At 32.1% G+C, this 22,312-nt stretch overlaps 1 protein-coding gene and 2 long non-coding RNA genes across 3 annotated transcripts; 1 reads left to right on the top strand and 2 right to left on the bottom strand.

The window, feature by feature from the left end:
• Nucleotides 1–2,580: 2,580 nt before the first annotated feature.
• LOC139861198 (uncharacterized) lies at nt 2,581–4,192 on the bottom strand. Its single transcript, XR_011763682.1, has 5 exons — nt 4,161–4,192; nt 3,703–3,823; nt 3,466–3,582; nt 2,878–2,988; nt 2,581–2,778 (listed from the first exon to the last, which is right to left on the bottom strand). It is a non-coding gene; the product is annotated as an uncharacterized lncRNA (long non-coding RNA).
• Nucleotides 4,193–4,365: 173 nt separating this feature from the next.
• LOC139861416 (uncharacterized) lies at nt 4,366–6,116 on the bottom strand. The gene is made up of 3 exons (XR_011763761.1): nt 5,841–6,116; nt 5,253–5,379; nt 4,366–4,946 (listed from the first exon to the last, which is right to left on the bottom strand). It is a non-coding gene; the product is annotated as an uncharacterized lncRNA (long non-coding RNA).
• A 10,808-nt stretch (nt 6,117–16,924) lies between these two features.
• Nucleotides 16,925–21,909, top strand: LOC139862638 (tRNA-aminoacylation cofactor arc1-like). The gene is made up of 12 exons (XM_071851259.1): nt 16,925–17,014; nt 17,391–17,480; nt 17,609–17,779; nt 18,127–18,192; nt 18,472–18,537; nt 18,712–18,837; nt 19,539–19,702; nt 20,126–20,216; nt 20,357–20,425; nt 21,163–21,254; nt 21,367–21,430; nt 21,613–21,909. The coding sequence occupies exons 1-12, from the start codon at nt 16,931–16,933 to the stop codon at nt 21,715–21,717; spliced, it is 1,188 nt and encodes a 395-aa protein (XP_071707360.1). The 5' UTR covers nt 16,925–16,930; the 3' UTR covers nt 21,718–21,909.
• Nucleotides 21,910–22,312: the final 403 nt, after the last annotated feature.

Here is a 22,312-nt window from a genome sequence, read left to right as displayed (position 1 = left end):
TCGAAAGTTCTTTGTTTGAGCAAATTTAGAACGGACATGTAGAATCGGTGTTGGATCTTTTGAGAATGTATTGGTGTTATTCTATTAAACAAACAATATTCTTTGTTGTAAATGACGGTTAGTGAGAAAAGGCTAATTTTGGAAAGTCACCAAAGTTGACCACATTATAAAACCGGTGTGTTCATGCATGTAATAAATTAAATAATCGGCCATTTGATTATTTAGTTGGAAACATATTGCAAATTTGTAACGGATTAAATTTGAGGACATGGGTTATGGGATATTATAATTCATGGTTATGGTGTTTAATGCCATAATTTAATTATAAGTATGCATGGACATGTACTGTCAACAAAAGAAAGTTGTAATTATTTTCTTTGGATATTGACATGAGCACCCCCTATGTATTGTTGATTTTGTGCTTGTTCGTAAGACAAGGGCCTAATTGTTAACAAATGTAAAGCCATTTAACGAGTGGTGATAATTCGTTGAATAAGTGACAAGACAATATTGTATTATTGCGAAGTGACTGTTTGTTACTAAATAAAATGACCATGAAGTCTTTATTCATTGGTGATGTATGTCCACAACATTTGATGAATTATTAAAAATGTACAAGTTAGTGAAACTAATATGTTTTATTATGGAACAAGGATTAGATGTTGCTTAATTGTCTTCGAGTACTGATATGCCATGGAAATTGGTGGTATAGTGTATGTGATTACATCAAGTGACCAATATAGCATGGTGATAGAAAGATTAAGCATAGTCTAGTGGAATTCATTGTGATAAGAGTTGAGTATTTCAATACTTGTAAAAGCCAACCATGGACTATGGTTTAGTTCACAATGTGAAATCCTTAAAGCATATTAAAATTGTATTGAGTTTATTACTGATTAATGAGATAATGCATCTACAAGTTGTTGGATTTTACACTTGGTATAAATAAGGTATCTTGGATCAAAAGAGTGATGTTGAGATTATAGATTATGTTTATAATTATAATCTAACTATCTAATGTAATAGTAATAATTGTGTACATAATGATAATAAGGATCCATTATCAAAGGTGTACCAATTATAAAATTTACATTGGTGAGTTGTGGGAAGTGGACATGTGCTATGACTTATTAATCAATGATTTGAGTACTCAAAGTTTCTTATGGTATAATAAGAACTTGGTAAATCTTGGTTTAAAAGATTGCAATACAAATTAATTGAAGTCATAATGAATAAGATTAGAGTTCATGGTGATCTCTAGTGATGGGATGTCTTGTGACTAAGGCATGTACTTATACAAATGAAAGTCTAGACAACTATGCCTTACAAAAATTGTGTTTCGTGAGGTGATCGCGAATGGAGTGATGTATGTGGATTTTGTTGGGTCATAACAAAATTTGGCAAATCACTTGACAAAAGCATTAGCCGGAAGCGCGCAAAAGTTGGCTAATGATGTGGGATTGAAGTCCAACCAGATCTTCCAAAGTGAGACGCCCAATTCCCTTCTAGTACAACGCTAGGAGCTGAATTCAATGAGGTAAGCTTACTTTCTGAAGATTGAAACACATAAATATCCTAATCTCAAAGTATGTGTTTAGACCCGTAAGTGGAGTTAGGTTGAAGTTTAACTTCTTAATAGTTCTTTTGAAAAATTGCAAATGCGGGTGCAAGACTAAAAGAGCTACCTATGTGAACATGAAGTTTTGCCGCTTCAATGGAGCTTTGGACTTAGCTGCCAATATGTTCACTGAAGGATTGGGACACATGGCTTATAATAGTGTCAAGATTGTCTTAGGGATATGTAAGAAACTGATGTGTATAGTATTTTATAGTTTTCATATGAGTGGGAAGGGTTCAATTTCTGAAACACTCTGATACTCGAATTCTCGTAAATATTATACTAAGTGAAAATTCAATTTCTGAAACATTTTCATTTATGCATTGGTTTGTTCTGTTTGTTTAATTACTTTAGTAAATCAAGGATTACACTAAAATGGGGGGGATTTGTTGGTGATTTTAGTGTTATCAACAATCATTTTAGTTAATTGGGATTTACTAGAAAGCAAAGGCTTATCGAATTAAGCTCAATGACGAGTTTGGAGAGTGCGGAGTGCACGCCCGTTCGAGTTAATTCAATAAGGTATTGGAAATTACATCTTTTGATGAAAGGTAACCATGAATGGTTACATCATTTCATGAAGAGAGATGTTATTTTCTAAAAGGTTTAAACGAAGAGCTGCATCTTTTCGTTGAAAGGTTGCATATTTACATTGAAAGGTTACATCCTTTCGTCGCACCTTTTCATCTCTTATATATAGAGGATTTTGCTTTCATTCTAACTAATAGAAAACATACACATATTCTCTAACAATTTGATCAGTGATTTCATTGCCAAAAACACTGATTGCGTTCTTGTCTTATCCCTGTAAAGATTTCGTGTAATCGAGGCAATCGTAGGGTCGAAATACTTTATAGAGAAAGTGAATACACGATTCAAGAACGAATCCGGCAGTCAATTCTAACCCTCATTTCTAACAATTTCAAAACACAATAATCAAAGAATTCAATTCCAAACTCGCCAAACACCTCTTTAAACACTTCTTGGTAACTATATTAGTTGTAGTAATATCACCATTCTTTGTGATTTCAAAACGCAATAATCAAAGAAGTCAACTCCAAACTCGCCAAACACCTCCTTAGTCATCCATGTTTGCAAGTGCATCAAATAATAATTGTTCTCATCTTTATACTCTATGAATTTTGATTCAGTAGCTAAACCTGTGGCCCATGAACATAATAATCTTTACTTATCATTATTTGTAAAACACATCAAATGTCAGTTACAATGAGATAAACTTCAAAGGGATAGAAACATACCAATGACAAGTCTTCCTTGAAGTTAAACATATAAAGAACCTTGCAGTTTGGGATAGTGATGAAGTAGCCATACCTTCATTGGGTACCGTTTTTGGCAGCATCTCGGTGCTTCTAAAATCAAATAATTGCGCTATTAATCATCAAATAACAGAGCTCTTATGAAAATGCAGTTCAAGAAGAAAGTGGATACCAACAAAACAACCACCAACATAATATCTCATTTTAAGGTTGTAAACACTTAGAACTTACGAATAAAACATTGAAATAGAAGGTTTGTTCAATACCATATGCTTGTCAATAATTAAATTTGCCAATGTCATTTTGCCAAACACTGAGAGTGCATTCAGGAAGATGTGTATATTGCCCCAAGTCACAATTTCTAATACATAGAAGAAGATTACCAAAGAAAACAAATGTATAAACAAAAACACTTTGAACAATCTTACAAAATAGAAGTATATATGAACACTTGCAATGTAAATGTTTCAATCATTAATGACGACTTAATCATCAGAATTCAAGAATCTTCTATATAAGAATATAATTAAGAACAGGTAAAAAAATAAGAAAGGAAAACTGAAAGCTTACCTTTGCACATCTAAAACCAAAGACATTGGATCACCATTGTGAAACCTATATTATTTTACTGCAGCAAGCAAGCAATCCACCCAAATGCCTTCAACAATAGAACTTACAAAAGTACTCCTAATTTCATCATGCAAATAGAAGGTAGATATCATTTAATTGAGTGTCTATTATCAAACTTTAATTGTAAACAAAACATATAACCAAAATATCAAAAATTTAGTAATGGGTTCAAGTAACCTTTCATTAGGTGCAAAACTCGGTATAAATGAAACTGCAAAGCTATTAACAATGCAAGTACGCCTTTAAATATCAATGTGGTCATTTCAATCTTCATTAACTCAAACCAAAACCTAAATTTCTGCAAGTAAAAATAAAATTAGTATACATGCTTACATTTCAATTGGATGTTAAATTTGCAACAAAGACATGTTAAATTTCGTTGGTACATTAAAGTGCACATAAGATTTATGCTTATGAAATACTACTGAAAAATAAAATACTGAATTTTGAAGTTCCATGATGTAAATAACCTAAGACTTCAACGATATGAAAAACTATAACATAACTTATCAATCTATCATGCATTTATTTACAAAACCAAACATACAAAAGGATCAACTGTAATAAAACTAAATAAAAAACATACCATTAACTAATGAACATGAGGAAAATCATTAGAGAGATGAGAAAATTACTTGACTAAAGAAACCAAAGAATGAGTGTACTTACATAGAAGCAAAGTTAAGTATGTATCTTCATTGAGCTTCACTTCACTGTATTGGAAATAATAATAAGGAATATCAAATTCAACAATGAGTTATATCCTAATATCACAACATAATCACTAGAAACTAAATCAGCATTTTACTTGAATGTTATGAGTACCTTCACTGTATTGAAAATGATAATAATTAATATCGAATTTAACAATAAGTTAAATCCTAATAACACAACATAATCACTAAAAAAAACTAAATCAACATTTAGCTTAAATGTTAGGAGTACCATGACAATATATTTCTTTTAGACATTTTATCGATCACATTCCGTGCATTTTCTTCGAAGAAGCTTAAACCTTCCATCTTACATATATATGCGTTACTCAAAAATCAAAAACGGTAATTGGTTATTATAAAAACATTAAACCCAAATTTCAGAATGAAAACCATCATAAGAAAACAAATAAGCAGTAACAGTACCGAAAATCATCCCATAAATTAAGTTCTGTGTATTTATCAATTCGATTTTTAGAACAAATTTTATATAGACGATTATAAAGCGAAAACGATAGTTACTGCAACTTTAAGTTGTTCTTGTATGTTTGATATTAAGCATGTCATCGCATGCTTGTATGTTGTGACACTCTTCTTTAAGTAATGAAATATTGTGCCTTTCAAAAAAAAATAAAAAAATATTTGAGCAATGATATAAAAAAACCTGGTAGAGAAGAAATCAGAGGAAATAAGCTCTTCAATTAGGCCCTGAAACAATCATGAAGGACACATAAGAGCAAAGGAGAAAGAAAACATAGCTAAAAGATTATTCCGAATCCTAATTACAATGTTCTTATTCTTTGTTGATGTTTTAGTGTTTGAAATCACACAGAACGTTAGAGAACAAAGACCATAAAAGAAATAGTGAAAGATCAATGGTGAAAGATCAATGGTGTGTGAGCCGTTTGTTGATGTTTTAGTATCTTAATTACTTCATGTAAAACTAACTACATAAAGAACATTAGAGAAATAGAAAGAAATAGTGAAATATCATAATAGATTCATAATACATACGTGGTGATAGATGTAACAAAGGCATTCGGGCATGAATCTCAAGTTTGCAGCTTCACCCCATATAAGAAGATACAAACACATGTATAACAATTTCCTTTGTTGCACTTCTTTTTGAATATTTGGGAACCTGTGAATGCCAAATATTAGACTCAAAACAAAATTCTTTTACATTTTACGTAATCCGTGTACAGGAATACAGATTAAGGTTAAAAGACAGTAACCTGAAAGTTTATGGATACATAAAACAACATCAAACAAATAAAATCCAAAATAATACAGTAGTATAGTATGTTTGCATTGTTTGTTTGTAATTAGGTCAAAAGAAAATATACACAAAGCTCATACACAATTGATGTTGAACCTAACAGAATGTAACAAAATTCAGTTTTCATTCAAGCATTTCACCGAACACCTAATATGCATGAATCAAATAATCATAAGAGATAATTAAAATAACTAAATTCAATGTTAAAAGTTCAACAGGATCGAAAACAGCATCAAGTTCATCATGCTTAAAACCCACCAAAAACTAAATTGTTAAATAAAATAATTCACGATTTGATTATGAACACAACTTATTTTTCGTACCTTTTCTCGTAACTTCAATTGAAGTGAAGCAAACAGATTCATCGATGATTTTTGCAGTTGAAATGATTTCATTGTCCCAAACCCGATTTGATTCGTTTTCACAAAAGCTTCAAGCTAATACTTGCAGATTTGATTCCCTGTTTGGCGATGAATTGGAACAATTTTTTCCAGATGAAAGGGTAAAGAAAGAAAGATTGCTAACAAAGAAAGATTCCATGGAGAATTGGATTATCTAGGTTTAATTTAAATTTGAAATTGAAATAGGGTAAAGAAAGAATGAAGAGATTAGGCGTGCGAGTGATGATGATTTCAAAGTAGTTTCAGGCACGCGTGCATTTATTTTTATCCACCATGTTTTTTTTTTTTAAATCACATTTTATATTTTACTAGATTTATGAGCCCGTGCGTTGTACGGGGACTCTTCAAGAAACAAACTTGAATCGTAAAATGTTATATCAATTAACGATATGAGAAAAAATAATATCACAAGTATTGTTGTGGGTGAAATGCTCAAGTATTCACGTGCAACGCGAACAAAATGAATTCACAAATAAATTTACGCCATATCTTCTAGATGAATTTGCTTTGAGTGATATATGTGAATTGAAACAAATTTACGTCAACAATCTTCAAATCAAAATTCCTTATTTTCAAACAATAAAATGTCAGAAACACAGAGATAAAAACAACGATTAATATGTAGGTAAAATGCATCATCAAATACATTAGTTGAAGAACCATATTTCACAAAATATATATTACTTTGAAACAATCCAACTAAAAAACATTAAATCACTTGAAAATAACAACAAAAGTGAACACTTGACAAATCAATTATAAAAATGTTAGCAAGATATTTCTTAAATGAAAGCGTACAAACATTTGTTCTTACCCTACTATCACTAACCCTATGCTGTATAATTTAACTATTATACAAAGTACTCTTCTATATGGCACAAATTGAAATTATCATATTATCAATAAAGTAGTAAAAGAGAACATACGTTCAAGAAAGAATGCTCACACTTAGCAGAACATGTCTCCGGGTGTAACAATGTATGTAAGCACTTTATGCCCTACATATTCAGTATTCACCAGTCAAAATTGTTAGAGGTAATATCTGCAGAAAGTAAACATGTAAGCGATACACATCTTAACAACACAACTCATAAAAATAAAAATAACATAATCTAGAATAAAAACTGTTCTAAAAGGTTGACCAATTTCTCAAAGTATTTTTGAGTGGAGCTACCAGGCTTTAATAGATAAACCTGCATTTGGGAGCAAATATTGATTAATTAGAGGTGGAAACCAAAACTCAGTTGCTTATAAATGGATCAATTTTAACATGTAGTAATACTGTATATATTCATTAATAATATATTCATTAATACATCCACTCGGTAACATGTAGTAATACTGTATATATTCATTAAAATTATAGCATAGGTAACAAAAATAGCCATAATCCAAAAAGGTGATACTTTAATATAATAAAGGAAAACAGCTAACACCATGTTCTAATTAAGTGATTGCTTATAATTCTTATCATAAATGGACAAGCAAATACAAAGACTGAAAACGGATACATAATGCAATAGTTCAAAGTTCATACAATGTGGCTGCACGATTCTTTCCTAAATCCTAAAAGTAGATAACATGTAAGACCCCAATATTTATTTTACACAGAGTTTTAAATGATGTACGTATCGTAGGTGAAGTGTGGTATGGAATAGAAGCTCATAACCTGTTCAGAGGGTTGTGCGCGCCGCGCACCTTGAGGTGAGCGCGCCGCGCACCTGGTCTGCGACAGAAATCTGACTTTTTCAAATTAGTGTTTAATGAGGGGCTTTTTGGTCTTTTCACTTGAGGCCGGATGTGAGGCCATATCAGCTGGTTGGATTCAGTTTTGGATCATATTTCACATCCACAAACACTCTCAAGTATCTTAGAGAGAGAGGGAGATTTCTAGAGAGAGATTTGGAGTTTTGGAGAAGAAGAAGCTTGAATTGATCAAAGTCTCGGGTTTTAAAGTTGTTCACCTCGTTCCTGGCTACGTTTTGGTGGTTGTGGTAAGTTCTAACTCTGAATTTCATTGTTTGATTTTGATAATCAAGTTAGGGTTTGAACTTAAATTGATGAGAAACCCATTTAAACTCTTGGAGTGAGTTTAGTGATGCTAGTAATCGGGTTTGTTGTTATTGTTGGTGGATTTTGGGTTGGTGAACTAATTGGCCATGATTAGGACTTGAAATTGGGTTTAATCACTTAAGTTAGTGATTACGGAAGTATTGAAACCCATTTAGGGTTATTTGGTTGACTAGTTTTGACTTTGGGTCAAAATTAGGGTTTATGGGCAATTTGGAGATTTGTAAGTGTTTAACACTTGTGTTCGGGTTTAATTGGCGTGTTAGGACCATTCTCACTTGTGTTAGTGATTATTGGTTAATTTTGGGCGCGGTTTGTACTTGGAAGTGCATTTGGGTCGAATTTGCACTAAGTGTCAAATTGGGTTGGTTTGTAAATCCAATCTAAGTGTGTTGTTGAATTTGTGATAATGGAATAGGTACTTTCCATTGGCGAGTTGCAGTTTACTTGGAAGCATTCATCAAGGCGACAAGGTGAGTGTTAATATCCTATGTGCATATGTATGTGTAGGATGGGTGCGGGTCGGGTGAAGTGGTTCTCGGTTATAGAGCTCACTTCACATATAGGTGGATTTGATGGACTTGCGTTTAGATCCAATTGGCACGGTTGTGCGTTTTGGTTGACCACCTTTGGCGAGGTACACGTTTTGTGTGTACACTATCACACGTGGTTGTGATGTGGATGATATAACCCCAATGGCGAAGGGTTTTGAGTTGGAGAAGTGAATCGCGTGTAGTTCGGATTCACGATGACGCGTGTAGTTCGGTCATCTTATCAAAATGAATCTCGTGTAGTTCGGATTCATGGTGACTCGTGTAGTTCGGTCATCTTATTGAGGTAGTAATCTCGTGTGGTTTCGAATTACTAAGGCTCGTGTAGTTCGGCCAACCTCGATGTTGTGAAGATAGTAATCTCGTGCGGTTTCGGATTACTAAGGCTCGTGTAGTTCGGCCAATCTTCATTGTGGTATTTTGGTATTTTGGTAATGGGTTAAGGGGTTAACCTTATTCGTTTATATATTGTTATATATATATATATATATATATATATATATATATATATATATATATATATATATATATATATATATATATATATATATATATATATATATATATATATATATATTGTTGTATTGTCGTGATGTAGCTAACCCTCCGGGTGTAGCTTCTTGGCGTTGTTCACATCGTCGTTGGTGAACTTATGTTTGTTGATGCATATTTAGCTTGTTGCTTAGTGATCGTACGGTATGCTTAGATTAGCTTGCCTTTATGCTTGGATGCTCCGGTATGCGGTATTTGTTTATCTATGTGGCGTGTCCATTTTATGCATATATATGTATGTAGTATATTTTCACTCACTAAGCGTTAGCTTACCCTCTCGTTGTTGACTCTTTTTATAGATTGCATGCGGATGGTGGCTCGGGTAAGCGCGAGGATTAGAGGACTTGCATAGTTGCTTTAGAAGATCTTGCCTTTGGATTGATTAGGATTGGGTAGCGTATCCCCAATCGCCATGCTCGGTCTTTATTTTGTGTTAAAAGTCATGTGGTCGAAAACTTGTATTTTGTACGAAAGTCGTAAAACGGCCGATGTGGGCCCGGTCTCGTAAAACTCATTTTATTATTGGAACGTGTTAGTTTTAACTAATATAAATTGTTGTGAAAAGCGTTTGGTCTAAAAGTGTCGGGAAGTCGAAGATCTTTTCGCGAAAAATGGACATTTTGATCAGAACTGTCACAGGCCTTGTGCGCGCCGCGCACAGGCAGTGGTGCGCACCGCGCACCCTTCTGTCCAGTTTAAATTTTTTTTTATTCCGCGTTTAAGGTTGGTTAACGGGTTGGGATGTTACATAACATTTTTTAGATGTTAAATTTCTACCTTGTATTCCGTCTTCGTCTTTACGAACCACTTGTGATACACCGATAGACTATAAATCATCATCTACTCTTCGGGTTCCGAATTAACTCAAATAACCTTCATATAACACCACCACCTTGAGTAAATATAAATTGACTAACTATAATAAATATAGTGATGCATAATAAATATAAATGATAAATAATGATATATAATGTGTACTCTAATGATATATTAGCAATAATAACTAAAAATAAATTGTTTGTCCCATTAGCCTTAGTCGTTTCGAACCATTCCCCAACCTATAGCTTTTGGACCGTTCAAAAATCTGAGCAGTTTGACAAATGTCCAATTTCAACCCAAAAACATTTGACCCGTTATAACTTTTCATCCTCAAAAGGTATAACCTTAAGCGTCGATTGTTAGAACTTTTTGAAAAGGTATAACCATTAGTAGCACCATTTGACTGTAAATTAAAAAAGATAAAGAGAAGCTTAAAGTTAATAAATAATCTCTTCAAATTTATTTTCAATCTACATTCCACAAAAGACTAATAAAGGTGCTAACTTTAGCTTGCAAGAAAACCTTTATGGATACAAAAATCCCAAAAAATCACACTTTACTTCGAAAACATGAAAATTTTGACTTAGATTTTACAACCATGGTGATTCATTTCATAAAATAATAAAGCCCCTTAACGCAAAATATTTTAATACAAATAATATTGCACTCTAGTTCAATCTAAAACGTATTCTGTTGTCCCTTTTTAAGGAAAACTAAAACTGCATTCGCTGCAACCAATAAAATACAATTTCAACCCATACAAAAATACAAACAATTTCAACCCAAATCCCCTATTTCGTGTTACAGAACTCATACCAAAATACAAACATTTCGAACCATAATTGTGCAGACACTTACTGGGTCGATAAGGGTTCAACTTTTCCTCAATGGGTCTAACGGGTAAAATTCTAAATGGATCAAAATGTCAAATTGTCTAGCATGTTTCTGCCCAACGTTAATTATTTAATTTTATTTGATGTATAAATATTGATTAAAATTAAATTAAAAAAACATGAAAATTATAAACATTAAAACATACCTGCTTTCAGCCATCTTGCTAATGAATGGGTCGGAATAGACAAACCCTTAAATGAACAAAAAGCAAATATGATAACTAAAATAGTTCATATGTATTTATAATAAATAATAAATAATAATAACTAAAATAATGTAATAAATGTAAAAAAAGCGATGTAACTAATTTGACCCATTTGACCCACCTGACCTGTGACCCGTTTCGACCCGTTACCCAAGCCGACCCAACCTTACCCATTTTGACCCGTTTAAAAAATTGGCCCGTTTGACCTATGGCCCATTTCAACCCAAAATCATTTTGACTCGTTACCCAAACCGACCCAACCTGACCCGTTTGCCAGGCATAATAGGAAGTCATAGCCATGAGTCCATGATAAATTCAAAACGGTAGTTATTCTCAATAGACTCCATGAACTTCTCAACCTTTGCATAGTCGAGTTCAAGATTACAAATTGCAGTTTTATCCACATTCTTTGAATGAGTAAAACATGTTATGTACCATTGGCCTACATATAATAAACCTCAAAAAGAATCATAGGGCAACATAACTTGATTCTCAAAATACTACTTTGTATCATATTACTTCCTAGCATTCAAGTTTTAATATCCAAATGAGATAGGTGTAATATCCAAATGAGATAGGTGTATGACTGTTGGGATGTGCTTATGGTGCAAACTACTGCAGTGTACCGTGTGCTTAAAAAACTATTAACAAATTTTTGTCAATAAGAGGGACAGTAAGTGATTATAAAATGTGTAGTAGATTTCAAAGTAGAAGATACCTCAATTAGATACTTTAGATACTCATAGAATGTGAACGACTGACCTTAGCATGGATAAGGTACAAACACCATGATGTTCCTACATAATACAAAAGAAACATAAAAAAATATCACAATTCAAGATTCCGGCCATGTATGCGGCAAATGGACACAAAATAAGATAGAACTAAAAACTCAATGTACAATTAGATTCCATTTAAATACAACTTGAAGCTCATTTGATGATTAGGTATATGAGGAACTAAAACGGTAAAGAAGTAAAAAAAAAGTAAAAGTAAAAAAAAAAAAGGTTTGTTAAAATGAGATGCTGTAAACCATGAAACGACAATGATGTTCTTCATGGATACTGAGATTTTAACCAAAAGCGTGTGTAGAGTGTATAATGTATTGTATATACAATCATAACAAATACTATATTTGTTACTTCTATATAGGAATCAATTTAAATCTCTACCTATGTAATACACAAATATGTGATATTTAATAATAGAGTCGACACCGGACTGAGATTAAGCCTACTACATCACTCACGAGCTGAGATGTTGTTTAATATCTTTACGATAATTCATATCCATATTCGAATAAATGTAAACAAAAAAAAACCCTTTAGTAGAGCATCACTTTAACTATATCTTTTGATGTACTAACCAAGTGTTTATGGTTAGACAGTAGTAACACATGTAAATTTTAAAAATAAGTATATTAAGAAAGCTCACTATAGAAGACATACCTTAGGTTTTGTCAACTGGTATGTTCTAGTTTATGTTGTCATAACACCAGTCTGAGCCTTTACTCTTGCATCACCAAAATCAGTTACCTTAACATCACCAAAATCAGTTACCTTAACATCCCGTATTTTACATATTACATGAATTTTTAGGTGACCATCAAGAATAGAGTAAACTTAATTTATTTATGCATTGGATCACACTTTATGAAAATTTCAACTTGATAAACCATTCAAAGTGACCCATTTTAATTTCGTAAATATTGTATCCGTCTATCAAACATAACCCAATTCGACCCATCAACCATGTTATGCTCCATCACTTTGTGGTTGTTTAATGCCTGCTTCACCGCCAGTAGAATCTGCAGCGTCATTAGTTTACTCTCTTTTGCTGCAAAAGAAGAAAAAAAAGCTAATCATGATATGTGTTATAGTCAGAATGGGTACAAATTGGCACTATAGAATCAGTGAAGTGTAGTTCTTAAAAAGAGGGAAAATAATAAATACAGGTCATCGGTGTCATAATGAAAATGATGTCAAACATTAAGTTTACTCGGAAACTCAAATCGAATGAGAACGATTATTCTCAGTTTATTACTACCACATTTATAGTATTTATAGTATGTTAACTTGTAACCATAGTTGACTAAAACCTAAGTAGACGTTATACATTGCAGAATCCAATTTTGATAAGCACTTAAGGTGATACAGACATTAGACTACAAAATTTGAAAAGTTAAAATACGATCACAAAAGCTTAAATGTTATTCAACATCAATGATTGCATGAAAGGGAGTCAAATAAGCCATGAAACAAAAATATCATTGTCAAAACTGGAATAACCAGATGTAAAAATAACCAAATTTATGTCTAATGTGAATCTATTATTGATTGTTTACTACATTTCTTTGTAGCTTTTAATAGATAGAAGGTGTGCATCATGTAAATGTAAGTAGTTCACCTCATTGTCATTATTTCATTATTGTCTTGTCCTCCATGTAAAATAAAGTTAAACAACAAAACATATAAAGGCAATCATGATAACAGATCTCACATTAAATTTATATTTGATAGCTGTCATTTCCCATAATTTTAACTCAGATTTTAAGTTCTGCTTCAAATTCGAATTTATTTCAATCTCGAAAAAATAGTTAAACCTGAGCTATTGTATATCTCTCAACTACAATTGTGTTAAAAAAAACCTCAACTTTATTACATAATCAACCAAAGTAAACAAATATCCAATCTAAGTTAGGAATTACTCTAAATAACAATATAGAAGGATTTGAAATTAAAGAAAGATATACCAATTCCAGAAGCACCACCATTACCAAAGCTAACAGACCAAACTTTAGTTGCATCTTTGAGCCTATCTATGATCATGTTTATTCCTCATTCCTTTAGAATTGATAGTACAATTCAATTTCAGTGTTAATAATTCAGATAGATATCTGATTAGATACAAACTAAAAATACAATATTCACATAATCATTAAGCTATAGTAATCGATTAGAACATAAAAAAAAAATCAGTACCTATCGATAGTGAATAGCACATCGGAAAAAAACATCAACACCTCACAGCATCCATTAAAACCCATATTCGATTGACTGCTAAGATGATTCTGAAAAACCCATATCTATGAGAATAGCGATTGATTTTACAAACCACTAATTCCCAAAATCGATTGTACAGAGATGAATGAAGAATTAGGTCGCTTTACATTGAGCATGAATATCCAACACAAAAGAAAGCTGAGTCAATTTTGCAGAGTCATATACGATTTGAGGGAATATCATTCTAAGTTATGCCAGCAAACCTAATCGTCACCGCTACGACCACTGAAACAGCCACTTCTGGGAGATCGCATACATTTTTTCAATTTGTTTACAGAGTATAGATTGTATAGCTGCTGATTTTGGTTTTGGGTTAACTGAATTAAAACGTGATGATCTGGATGAGAAATATCAATCTTAGGGTTTTTTTATTTTTGAAGAGAGAGAGAATAGGGTGTAAAGGATACAGATGACGTTAAATGAGGAGATGGTACAGTTATGGAATAAAGAAGGACACGCGTCAGAGCTGCATAATTATTGAGTTTTTTTAATTCAAAAAAAGGATTTGGTGAGAATGAATCTGGAGGTGCCACGTGGATTTAACTTACTGGATTAGTAATATAGAAGATTTTTTTTAAATACCTTTTTTTTTTATTAAATAGTTTAATTTAAATGTTTATGTAATTGATGATGTAAGCAATGTGTTTTAATTTTGTGCCATGTGTCCCATATTATTTTTTAAGGTATGGTAAAAATTACACAATGATGTCACTCCAATGGCATTTTCATAGCATGTAATAGATTATTAAGGATTAACAAATTGGTTATATACAAATTAATAGTTAACTAGTGAAATGACTCGTGAAATCACGGGTTCGTTTAAACGCAACAGTTTAATAATATGTTTTATGTATTAAGAGAATGTAAATGTTAAAGTCATTTAGTTTAATGACCCGTGGAACAACGAATTCCGACTAAGAAACTTGTCGTTGTTTTTACAAATATATTGATGTACTTAACTTGGTCAAAATAAATGAACTACCTTGATGTACTTAACTTTTTCATAAAAGCCTACATTACAACCTTTTATTGAGACATTTATTTCACATACATATGTAACGTAATTAATCTCGTAAAAAGTACCCATATTTAAATAATAATAATAATATAATAACTATAATTATAATAAATAATAATAAAGTTTGTTTAAAAATTGAGTATTTATATTTTTAATAATAATTATTAGTAATAACAAATGCCTCTTGATAAATTTTTAAAAATAAAAAAATAATTATTATATGAATGTTGTACAATATGCTTCAAAGTTTGTACACGTGTTTATGAGGTGATGTGTAAAAGATTGTACAATTTGTTTTAAAGCTTATACATACCGTCATGTGAGTGTTTTATCATAAGGTTGCATATAATACTTCAAATATTGTACATACGATTCTTTTTTTTTTTGAAAGGCAAGTATATTATTATATAAATAAAATATCTAGCAAGAAGCTAGCAAACACAACATGAGACTACAAAGACACGACCTACAGATCAGGACCGACTAAATCACCAACTCGAAACAACCAAAAAAACACGAAAAGCACCAAGAGGAGAAACCAAACGAAAAAACAACACACGAGGGAAGCCTATCACGAAAAGATACAAATGCTTATGAGATGTCACTCGAGCTAAGCACGACCCCAACCAACGAATATTACGTGTCCGAGTCAGAGCATGAACAATAATCCTCATCGACATCATCTTTATCAAAAGCCTCCATCATATCAACTAGATAGGCTCTTTCAAACCATCTATATTCGTCTCGACGCCTTCTTCGTTTCAAAAGCTTTTTCTGCAGGACATAATTAGTAAAATGGTGTTTTATTAGTGGGGGCAATTGTACATACTATTCTAAGAGTGCTTTACCATAAGGTTGTACATAATATTTCAAATATTGTACATTTAGTCATGAGGGTGTTTTATCATAAGGTTGTACATAATGCTACATATATATTATAAAATTAACATGTTAATATTTTTATTAAATATAATGACATCATCATGAGGGCTTAGAACTTTTGTCTTTATTTTTGAATTTTTTAAGCTTATATAATTCTTATTTATGAATTATGATATCATTAAGTAGATTTAATATAATTGTAAAAATAATTCTATTTATGGCATCACCTACATGCTCACAATTTTTTTTTTCCTTTTTAATTTTTTTTTATAGAAGGGGAAAAGATAATTATTGCATCATCATTTTAGCATTTTAATAGAACTTATAAATAGTAATAGCTAATTTTGTTTATTCAGTCAAAAATACTAATAAGAATTTACTTTATCGCATTTCCTTCTATATTTTTCTTCTACTCCGTATATCTTATGCTTTTCCTACCTTTCCCATATAAAAACACTCATAAACTTTTCTATATCATTTTTTTTTTACATTAGTTTGAGATTACCGAGGGGAACTTAACCACTCAAGCATTCATCTCCTGTAGTTGCATAACCCGCACCCAACTACTGTCTTTGAGAAAACCCGGACCAATTCGAAGGCATAGCCGGTAAAACCACCCTCCCCGTTGCCCACGCACTATGCGAAAGGCGACTTGGGTGGATACTTCAGGTCATGGATAATATTAAGTGCAATATTGCAGCCTAACGGAGTCGAACTGTGTATTAGCATGTTGTACATTACAACATGTTAATGAATACGTAATTTATAGTGAATAAAGTAAAAATAATGCTAGATGTATCACCACCCATTCATTAACGGGAAAGGCAACTAAAAAACAAATAAAATAAGCAACTTTAAAGCCCATTTAAGATCCTAAACGGGCCTAGGCCCGTAGAATAATTCGAGCCCTAATAAATAGTTTGTATAGAAGAAGAAAACGCAGGTTACTTATCACAGCGATGGCGTCTGTTAGCAATGGAGTAATTGTTGATAGAAAGCGAACAATCGTATCGGCTCTCTGTAAACTCAAATCAGTGGATGCTGTAAGTTACCTTTCAACCTTCTCTACGCATTTTTATCTTAATTGTTTCATATCTGATTTCAATTTTTTATGCTCGAGCTTGTTATAGTTGCAAGTATCTACTAAATTACGCTGTACTTGATTACCTTTATATCTTGTAGTCTGATTTGATACTTATTAAGTAGTTTATTCAATTATGTGTTATAATCAATGCATGATATTGTTTAGTGATAATTAGGTCATTTGGTTCAATTTGCTATTAGGTTTTCTGTTTACATACTATATATGCAGTATAATAGTTTAGGTGATCTGTAACAATCATCATTATTCCTTGTTAACTTAAGATTTATGATCTATTAACTTTATACTGAATCCTTTTTCAACATCTTTTGCATCAGACAAAGTTCATGGATGATGTGGTGAATGACCTCAAAAGCTTGAGTATTAACATCGCACAAACTGCTATTGAGAAAGAGTACAATGAGGAGGTGAGTTGATATAAATTTTGGTAATGTGATATTGCATTTATAAGCTACAAGAGTTCACATGAGAATACTGTTTCCTTTGTGATATTGCATTTATGTTGATCTTAATGCTAAATTTATTGTTTTGGCAGTTCAACAAGTGGGTCACATTTGCAGAGAATTTTCCATCAGATCCCGAGGGATGCTCGAAAGGTCTAAGCGAGTTGAATGAATACTTGCGTACGAAAACTGTTCTAGTTGGTGGTGGATACAGATTTTGTGATGCTGATATAATTGTCTTCTCAACTGTTCATCCATATGTGGTATGTAACATCATCTTTCTTTAATGATCATTGTATGTATATATGCACATGAGATGACATCAATTTAGTCCCTGAACTGCAATGTCTCCCATTGTGCAATGAGTTATGCATAAAGTGTTTGAATGCATAACTATGTACTGGTGGTCTTTTATAATACGTGGTTTGGTGTCTAGCATAATAATTTGGAATATGCTGAACATGTCTGTTTTAGTTAAGATCTTCAAAAATCTTAATTTGCTTACCATCCCATTGTGTCTGTTATCTTTATAACCATGAAGTTTGTAATGCTATCTTATTGTGAGGCCTTATATATATCATTCATAATGTTTGCTGTGTGTTGACGACAGATTAGTCTTCCAGATTCAGACAAGAACAAACTGCCACATCTGTTTAGATGGATGGATTACATCCAGGTAATAGGCTTCTTTTGCATTGAGAATTTGAGATCATGTTTTTTTCAGTCATGATCCTAGCACCAAATTTTAAGTGAATAGTCATTGTTTGTATCAAAGTTTAATTTTTTACTTGCTATATAGAGGAAATAGATATCTTTTATTCTTCATGACCATTTTTTTTGGATTTCAAACCCTAGATGCTTTTTAACCGAGTTAGTTAGTTCACTTTTTCCATGTACCCAAAATGAGGGACACTTGGTTTTCTCCTTGCACTAAACCATCCATTGTATTTTGCAGAGTACACATAATTTTGGAGAGCTATTTCAACCAATTGTGGTAAAGAAGGCCCATTTCGATCCTCCTGTTAGTACCAAGTAAACTCGATTCAAATATTACTCATGGAATGTGCCATATGTACATTATTCATCATACATATGTTGAATATTACAACACAGTGGTTCACTTATAGTGATCGTTCTAATTTAAATATTTATAGTCTGTCCCTGTAAGTTACTAAATTTTTTGTTTTTGTTTCAGTTGACAAAATTGACCGCAAAGGTGGACGCTGAGCCAAGTACCAAAAAGGCTGGGGCCACGAAAAAGCTTGCCCCAAATGAAAGTGCATCAAGTTCTAAAGCTGACACTGAGAAAAAATCTGATACGGTATTTATATTTTGTATATTCAAATCCCGATCAAGTGATGCATGGTTATTTTCGTTATACATGTGTTCATTTATTTCAGTCTCACCCATATGGCCATATCTGCTTTATTTGTCTTATGGGCCTTGGTTGATCTCGATTACTGTTTAGGTTTTGCTATGAAAATCGAGTACTAAATTGTTGGTGGGCCCTGTGATACTTATATATTTTTTTTTCTATTTGTTATTTTATACTCGAGAGTTGAGACATATAAAGGTAACAATGTATATTATACTATCTGCATGAGAATTTCTTGATTAACACATTTTCTATTTGCTGATATACATTCATTGTTTCTGAGAAGTAAATTTTTTAAATGATATTGAAGGAAAGAACAAATATAAAACCAATAAAATCAAGACTTAATGAAGTGTGTAGTATCTGACAGTGAAAAAGTAAACTTTTACTTTATTAACTAAATATTTAAGTTTAGTTATTCTTTTTTGTGCTATTTTCTTTTTGAAGTTAAGCTGTTTTTAGCTTTTTATAGTCAAAATGATAATTTTGAATGTTGACTGTTGTAATAGTTACCTTTCTAAAATTACTTTAATAACTACAAAAATTTGTTGTAAGCATTACAAATTGAAAAATTGCTGAAATATGAACCGGGCTTTTCTTATTTTTCAAGATTTCTCGTAGTGAATTTACTTGCATTTTTCTTGAAGTCGAAGAAACCAGCGGCAGGAAAAACAGAAGCTGCTACAGAGAAGAAGAAAGCGCCTGAAAAGGTAGCAGCAGCAGATGAAAAAGACAAAGAATTAAGTGTCGGGTTATTGAAAATACAAGTTGGGTTCATTCGTAAGGCGTCCAAACATCCATCAGCTGACAGGTAATTCACATTCTTATGCCATCTTCACTTGCTTAAAACTATTATTAAAAAATTATGAATTGTATTTGTGCATATTAAGTGGCAGTGTAGGCGGGTTTGGTTGGAATGGACCATCTTTACTTACTCGTGTAAACACATGGGTTCAACTTGGGCTGAACTCCAGATAACTTTTCTCCAATCCTTAAAGTGTCTTTATATATTTAGAGAACTAATACATTAATGATAGTTATAATAACAACACCTTCTGGTAAAAACAAGTGAGGAGGTTTTATGCCTTAATGATAGACTTGGGGGAATTTTCATGAACAGCCCAGTTAACTTGTTATTTAAGCTGATCAATGTAAGCAAATGTGTTGAAATTGGTACATCTACTGTATATAGATGTCATTGAGTTTTGTTGAAATCTTCATGTTCATGTTTCAGTTTATTGGTTGAGGAGATAGATGTCGGTGAGGGTAAATGTCGACAGGTGGTTAGTGGTTTGGCTAAGTATTGCACTCCTGAAGAGTTGCAGGTAAAATTATTTATTTATTTTTTTTTGCATATATTATCATTATTCATTACATTTTTTGATTTCTCAACGCCTTGTTATTAAAATTTATAACCATGTTTTATAATTCATAATGGTTATTTTCATGCCGTTTAACCTTACAGGACCGTCTTGTGGTATTAATCACCAACGTGAAACCTGGAAAGCTAAGAGATGTGCTTTCAGAAGGACTGGTTAGTAATATTATGGGTTTTAGACTTGTACCAACTTTTGTCTATTATTTTTAGTCGTGTATACTCCTAGATTTAATGTACATCTCTCACATGTGTGTTTTTCTACATCAACTTTAAAAATATGATTTCAAAAAGTTACATTTAGGTGATAATTTTAACTTTTCGTCTTCCAAATATCTGGTATTCTGGTTTATTACTGACCAAGAGTTTATGCATACTGAATGATTTCTTAGATGTACATGAACAGTTTCCTTGTTTGTTTTAAGTTGAGTGAGCCCTTTATTTGTTGCTAAAATTTTGTTTTCCACTTTGCTAATCATGACTTGTCCATTTTTTTTTCTTTCAATTTCAACCTTTAGCATAGAGATCTTTCTATGGAAGCAATTAGACTCACTAGAAACATAACCAACATATTTTTACTCTCATGTGCTCGTTCTTAGACCATGATTAACAGTGGCGTGTTGGGCCAATGTGCTCCTAGCACACACCCAACACGCCACTAACAAGGCGTGCTCAACCATTTTGGAGCTTGGCGTGCTCATTTTAGCACAGGAAAGTTTTGTGGCGTGTAACATTTATATATTTATTTTAATATTTGTTTAATATGTTTTAAATACTTTTTATCCTCTTTTTCATTTAACTTCCAACCATATTTTGACACATCACCCAACACGCCACTCAACACGTCACCCCAATATTTACCAGTTTATGGTGTTTGGAATTTTGTTATGTATCAGGTGCTATGTGCTTCAAATGCCGACCATACAGCTGTAGAGCCTTTGATTGTTCCGAAAGGGGCCAAAATCGGTGAATGTGTTACATTTTATGGGTATGTATGCATTAAAATTACATATGAAGAACCAACCGTCTCTTTATGTTTACTACAGTAGTATATCCATTAATACTTCTGCTAATCTAATAATGTATTTTATTTTATACAGGCATGAAGGGAAGCCAGAAGATGTTTTAAACCCCAAGAAGAAACAACTTGACAAGATAACACCGGTAATCATATTTCACAATTTTAAGTTTTTGTTGTTTACATCAATATAAAGTGACAGTTGCTAAGTATCCAAAAAAGTTGAAAAAAAAGTATTGATTAAATTTGAAAAAAGCGGTTCTGTCATTCATGATAGATGTGTGCATGTATGCATGTATTAACGTGAATGTTTGTTTAATGGGTGCAGAATCTCTTCACTGATGAGGAAGGTGTGGCTAAATTTAAGGATGTCCCATTTATGACAAGTGCTGGACCATGCACATCTACGATTCGCAATGCCACTGTCAAATGATGTTGATCATGATGATGATGCCCATCACCAATGTTCAGTATCAGGTGACGATGATGAAGATTTTGACTTTAACGGCATGTGTAATTGGTACTACTATTTTCATATATTAAGCTCTACAAGTCTAGAAGTTCTTTTATTGTGTGAAAATTGTTTTGTTTAAACAATATCGAATTATCTAAATTTTTGACCTCAGCTTGTCTTGTCTTCCTACATCGTTAATTAAAACTAAATATTCTTGAATTGAAGGATTTTAGGTAAAAAATTTCAACCAAAATGATGCGATTTGAAGTTTTCCATAATCAAAATGATACCTGTTTAACATGTCAAACCAAAATTCAGGTTTGATTCTACCGAATTAACAATTTGAACAATTTTTTCTCACATCTCACTCTTCTATAAATATTATGTTAATGTTAACTATATGCATTTGCAATGCATGATACAGGTAATAGTTTTGTTGTTAATGTTAATATCCTAATGATGTTTTAGAGATATAAACATGCAACTTAATTTGGTAGATTTTTTAACAATATTGTCCAATAGAAATGAATATTTCATTATCTTGCTTCATTATCATGCGTTTCTTTACAATTAC

Source organism: Rutidosis leptorrhynchoides, chromosome 8 (genome assembly GCF_046630445.1).
Source record: "Rutidosis leptorrhynchoides isolate AG116_Rl617_1_P2 chromosome 8, CSIRO_AGI_Rlap_v1, whole genome shotgun sequence".
NCBI classification, from domain to species: Eukaryota; Viridiplantae; Streptophyta; class Magnoliopsida; order Asterales; family Asteraceae; genus Rutidosis; species Rutidosis leptorrhynchoides.
This window is presented reverse-complemented; position numbering and strand designations above follow the sequence as displayed.